The sequence below is a fragment of the Alosa pseudoharengus genome, unplaced genomic scaffold, assembly GCF_046254945.1.
Source record: "Alosa pseudoharengus isolate Yale_2024_CS ecotype anadromous, Long Island Sound unplaced genomic scaffold, YU_APseudo_1.1 YU_APseudo_1.1_scf_3, whole genome shotgun sequence".
NCBI lineage: Eukaryota > Metazoa > Chordata > Actinopteri > Clupeiformes > Clupeidae > Alosa > Alosa pseudoharengus.
Window position 1 is genome coordinate 24,666,310 of NW_027468718.1, and position 6,055 is coordinate 24,672,364.

The 6,055-nt window shown below is 40.2% G+C and overlaps 1 protein-coding gene across 1 annotated transcript; it reads left to right on the forward strand.

The window, feature by feature from the left end:
• Positions 1-1,014: 1,014 nt before the first annotated feature.
• Positions 1,015-4,885, forward strand: prmt2 (protein arginine methyltransferase 2). The gene is made up of 8 exons (XM_076263685.1): positions 1,015-1,409; positions 1,575-1,751; positions 1,845-2,108; positions 2,396-2,571; positions 2,750-2,879; positions 2,971-3,107; positions 3,259-3,427; positions 3,607-4,885. Exons 1-8 carry the CDS (start codon positions 1,314-1,316, stop codon positions 3,631-3,633), a joined length of 1,176 nt encoding a protein of 391 aa, XP_076119800.1. The 5' UTR covers positions 1,015-1,313; the 3' UTR covers positions 3,634-4,885.
• The last annotated feature ends 1,170 nt before the right edge of the window (positions 4,886-6,055 follow it).

Consider the following 6,055-nt stretch of genomic DNA (forward strand, 5'->3'; position numbering starts at 1 on the left):
TAAAATGTATTGTGCAATGTATTCCGATAGAAGTTAGTGACATATTTTGAATACTTTGGATTACATTAGCATTGTATTATACTTTATTATCAGTGGATGAAACACTTATGTGAGGTTTTGTGAACGTATAAGGCCCATAGTGTCAACATCACCTGCTTTACAGTGAGGAATGATTGATATATAAACCTATGTGCTATGAAACACTTACATAATGGCATCAATGTGTATAGGCTAAAAGGCTACCAAATTCCAAATAGAGAGATTCTTGGTAATGAACGTCAACAGCACATGGGGAGTTGCCTTCCTTTTTGCAGAACACCCTGTCAAGAAACGAGAACCTATACTGGTCTAAAAAATGCTGCTGGACATAGACCCTATTGGCATACAACAAAACTAATTTCACATTCTACATTCCCTAAGAGGTTTTTCACTTAGGCTACCAATATAAACAGAGAGGGAAAGAGAAAGAAGCTATCTGAGAGATGCAGGCTACATGGTGTGGCAAAAAAATATTTCAAAAACCTTGGCCTGTGTTATAATGATTTAAAATGTTAAATTCATCAGTGTAACTGTATTCCGAATACCATTCTTTTAAATTGTAGCCTAACTGTAGGCCTATTTAAATACAGTTAGCCTACTCATAGCCTATTTTGTATTTGAAGTAGGCTACATAATCCGGCCTATAGGCTATGGATTTGCATATTTCAGGCGCAAGCGACTGTCTGCTGATAGATATCCATAGTTGGAGGCAAGCCCACTGTAAGCAAAGGGACTTAGTATTCTCTCTACATTCTCTCCAGATCATTCAGATTCCTCAAACCTCTCTTGTGCATTCTCCTCTTTAGCTCACCTCACTGGTTTTCTATGGAGTTAGGATCTGAGATGGCCATGGCAAAAGCTTTATTTTGAACAAAACTTTGGCTATAGCAATAAAACTGACTAGGCCTACATTACCCATGAGCCTGTTGTTAACTTGCTACACGGAAGTCACATCATATCCACTGTAATGTCGATTACTGAGAAAACAACATAGCTTCCTCTTGTGTAGATGTCGAAAAAACATTATTTTTGTAATCCCAGTGTAAATGATTTTTTTTCGGTTTGTACACTTTTTGGTGTGATCGGATGCATTTCAGCTAACCTAAACTCATATATGAATAGCCTACTAAAGAAAGCCGGTGGCAGCTGAGTTGTCTAAAACTTTCCTAATCCTTATTCATTAAATTATGATAAACATTTTTCACACGTGCGGTTAGTATAGGCTTATTAAACCGAGACATAGCCTAATCAAATTCTTCGGGGTTGTAAAAATAATGTTTGAAGTAGAAAGGGATTGCAATCATGACAACGATGTTGCCACCGAAGAGTTCGTCGGGATGGCTAACTTCTCTGCTAATGGAAACAATCAGGTGAGAATATTTCCACTAGCCTATTAACTAACAGTGTTTTAATCCACTTTTGAATTTAATAAGTCTATCTGTTCGTGCGCAGGCATCTAGTGCACTAGTTGGCCCTGGGAGTTAGCCTACATATTTCAAAAGTATTTTTCTGACCAATCTTCATATTATCTATAGCTTAGTTTTTCTCTAGGAGACAGATTGCTCGTTCATGAAAAGAATTCATCTGACTGGTGGTGGGCAGAGTTGGGAGGGCGTTTTGGATATGTTCCTTCCAGTTACTTGCAGCTGCAAGAGTCTGACCAGGACGACTCTTGGCAAGATGAGGAATACTTTGAAAGCTATGGAACATTGGTGAGTAGCCTACTGTAAACCACTTAAAAAGGGTATTGTGCGCTTTTCAACATTGAATCTATTAGCCTACACATTATCCTGTTGCTGTTACAGAGACTGCATCTGGAGATGTTGTCTGACAAGCCGCGTACCGAGACATATAGACAAGTCATCTTTAGCAACCGGGCTACGCTAAAGGATAAAGTAGTCCTGGATTTGGGATGTGGCACAGGAATCATCAGCCTTTTTTGCGCTTCTCTGGCTGAGCCTGCTGCGGTAATATTAACAACGAATTTAATCTGTCATTACCAAATTGTCAGAATACTGGCCCTGGGCAAGAACTCCATCTTGTGGTCAAATGCAAAATCATGTTCTGTTGTACACTAAATGAAATGATACAGTAACAGTAAAAGCATACAAGCAGTAATTTTACAGAATACAATGAAAGAAACTAAGTAAAATGAAAAAAACTAAGTAAAATGTTGATGACTTGTATTAGGCTACTATATCAGGTGACCCTAATCATGACACAGATACTAAATGTGGATCACAGACTCCTCCCATTTTAAATACATTAGCAGTCAAACATGACCCAAACCTTTGCTTCTCTTCTGTTGAGTGCAATACTGTAAATTGGATCAGTAACCGTGCTGTGTTTTGTACAGTTTGAGTTCATGGTAGAGTCTGTGCTGCATGCTCGGGACCGTTGGCTAAAGGAGGGAGGAATTATGTGGCCATCGCTTGCTTCCATCACCATGGTACCCTGTGAGGCCTTCAATGACTTCAGTGAGAAAGTGGAATTCTGGGAAAAGCCCTACGGCCTGGACTTCAGCTGCCTTCAGTAAGACCTCGTGCAGTGATTTGTATTGCCCCTGTTCTTTTTCATGTTGGCAAGTCAGTTATAAAGTTGCTGCTTGTTGATAAACATACATTTCTGATGAACAGCATGCACCATGTCCCCCGTACATTACCTTGACGAATATGCATGAGCTTGACTAATATGTTCATATGATCCACAGACCGGTAGCTAAAAAAGAGTTCTTCTCCAAGCCAAAGTTCAGCCATCAGATCCGACCAGAAGACTGCCTTTGTACACCAAGTGATGTCATAACTCTCGACATGCACACACTTCAAGTGGGTGACTTGGAGGTATGTTTGGTGTGTCTTTGAGCAAATCATTCTTTGAAAAGGGTTACATTTTGAAATAGTATTTCTGAGCGTGCTGTTATCCTTCCTGCAGAAATTAAAGGGGGAATTCTGCTTCAAAGTAGAGAAAACTGGTGTTTTCCATGGCTTCACAGCCTGGTTTAGTGTAGGGTTCCATGGTCTTGAAAGGGATGGGCCAACTATGATCCTAGACACAGGACCTCACTCTGAGTAAGTAAATTAAGCTCATATTCTTAGATTAAAGACTATTTTGTCTGATGGTTAGGCTGCTGGATAAATGTTCATAAGAAAATCACATTCAAATGTAATTTTTAAAAGAAACATAAACAGTCCATCTTTCAATATTCCTCTGTCCCCTAAGACCTACGCACTGGAAGCAGACACTATTTATGCTGGACACACCAACTACCGTCCATACTGGGGATTGCATCTCTGGTACTGTTGTCTTCCAGAGGAATCCCATTTGGAGGCGACATCTGACCATCACTTTTAAGTGGAGCATCAATGGCAATAGTACCGGGCACAGCCAGGCAAGATTCCTTGGGTGTTTCATAATAACTTGCTTGATTTTCTTTCACAGCACACAATTCATCCAGGCAAAATGTAGTTATTATACATGACATGATTGTTCATTGTGATATTACATGTTTATGATATGATACTACATCATATTCCATTTTACCTTTATTTCTGTGTTTGATGGATGCAGCTGAAGACTTTTCCGATGTGGCGATGAACCTCACGTAACCAGGCATGGCTGACTGAGCAAGAAAAACAGACCGGAAACTGCTTGGCATTGGATGCTTGGAGAATACCTAATCCTTGCTGCTAGCACAATCAGCTGTTTTCCCAACATTTACTGTTTTATATTATTTACATTTTTATTTATTAATTTAGCATTTTATTCATTTAACTTTTTTAATTCAAAGTGACTTACATATGTCAATTATATTACAACGGACTACATTGTCTCCGGAGCAACTTTGGGTTAAAGGAAAATTCCGGTATTTAGCACTTTGAGTCCCTTTTCTGGTTTGTTTTGGATGAACTAGAGTGGTGGACACCGAAATTTTGAAGATTGGTCCTGTCTCGACTTTTCTGACTCGTTTTGAATCGCCTTTGACTACTTCAGAGTGGCTGCAACAGGCATGCACAAACATGTCCTAAAACAACCCATTCGTTTTCAAAACTGTGCAACTCACCAAGTGGTTAGTGGTGTTCGTTGATGTTCCAAAACAAGTAGCATAGCGAAATACAGTTTCTGTCGTGTTTTATTTGGCATTTTGTAAAATCCCATTGATTTCTGTTGGAAGACTCATTGCACGTTGATATTACTGCGCCACCGCCTATGCTTCAGGCTCAAATATTGAGTGGAGGTTTTTATAATAATAGTTCCACAATTGCAGGAAAAATAGTTCCACAATAGCAAATAAGACGGCTGGAAATCATACATTGCGCCGATATATTTGATTTTAATAATCAACGAACACCACTAACCACTCGGTGAGCTGCACAGTTTTAAAAACGAACATTAAGGGTTGTTTTAGGACATGTTTGTGCATGCCTGTTGCAGCCACTCTGAAGCAGTAAAGGCGATTCAAAACGAGTCAGAAAAGTCGAGACAGGACCAATCGTCAAAATTTCGGTGTCCACCACTCTAGTTCATCCAAAACAAACCAGAAAAGGGACTCAAAGTGCTAAATACCGGAATTTTCCTTTAAGTGCCTTGCTCAAGGGCACAACGGTGGTGGAAGCCAGGAATTGAACCCACAACTTTTCAGGCTACTGCATGCTAGCCCAACTCTTTTAACCACCACCTGATGATATGATTATATGTAATATGTAATATGATTACATTGTAATACATAATTACATTGTGATACAAAGTGACTGTTGGTAAATACAAAGTTTTGGTACCATAGAGTATTCTATGTAAAAGAAAACTGTTTTTTAAATAAACAAGTCATTTTGTGACATTTGTACAAATAGTAATTTCAGATTACTTTATTTAGTGGAAACATCGCTCCGGCCAGATCTGATCTTGTGGTCAGTTCCAGACAAGACCATCCTGATGGTGGAACTTACTGTCCCGTGGGAACAAGGCATGGAGGCTGCAAACGTTCCAAGTATGCATGCATACTGAATGCAAACGTTCCAAGTATGCAGACCTAGCAGCAGAGTGTCAGGACTGGAGGCTGGATAGAAAGCCATTACACGCCCTGTTGAGGTGGGGTGTAGGGGCTTTGTGGGCGCCTCAACAGTTCGCCTGCTGCGAGACATTGGCTGCACAGGAGCAGGGAGCCGGAAAGCCATCAAGGAACTGGCGGAGGAGGCAGAGAGGGGCAGCTGCTGGCTGTGGCTGAGGAGGAGAGATAGAGGGTGGGGGCAGAACACCTAGGGCATCAGCAGGGGGTGGCAGGTAGAGATACCAGCCATCGCTCCGCCACCAAGAGATGTACTGGGGTTAAAGGAGCGAAACATCAGTGACTGGTGGTCCCCAGCTGATGACCCGTTCCTGCCCATAGGTGTATAGGGGAACACACTTGCATAGAGTGCACTGGTGGAGGTGCGTCAGGCAGCAATGCCCAGCAGGTAAACCAACCGACTGTATCTTCAAAGATTTCTAAAATGTAACATCATCAGAGGCGGACAGAGTACACAGCTTCATTACTTGAGTAAAAGTACAGATACCCTTTGCTAAATTTTACTCAAGTACAAGTAAAAGTACAACAGTCAGATGTTTACTTAAGTAAAAGTACTGAAGTACTTGATTTTAAAGGTACTTGAGTATCAAGAGTACAAGAGTAGCCTATATTTTCTAAATATTGCATTACTACTGCCACAGTGCTTACATTTATGTACAGAAACGTCCTACATGGAGTTATGAAAAATGTTAATGTTAATACCTTGGAGAATGTAAAAGGAATTGGAAGTAAAATCAAGTTATTTTCATCTTTTTAACATGTTGCCAGGGATGGGCAGTATGTCTAATACATGTATTTAACATACGTATTTCAAATACAAAATACTATTTTGTAATTGAAATACTTGAAGCGAAAACTATCATTAACTTGTTCAGAAATTTTAAATAGTCTGGCGAGGTGGGGCCACAGGTTGGCACATTCCCGGGATGGACCTGCTAGGGTTTTTTTAGAAGT

Bases quoted from the DNA above. Each gene is read 5' to 3' on its own strand.
- prmt2 (XM_076263685.1), top strand. From the start codon at position 1,314: ATGTTTGAAGTAGAAAGGGATTGCAATCATGACAACGATGTTGCCACC. The intron at 1,410-1,574 runs GTGAGAATATTT...TATTATCTATAG, and splicing joins CTGCTAATGGAAACAATCAG to CTTAGTTTTTCTCTAGGAGA. The intron at 3,428-3,606 runs GCAAGATTCCTT...TGATGGATGCAG, and splicing joins ATAGTACCGGGCACAGCCAG to CTGAAGACTTTTCCGATGTG.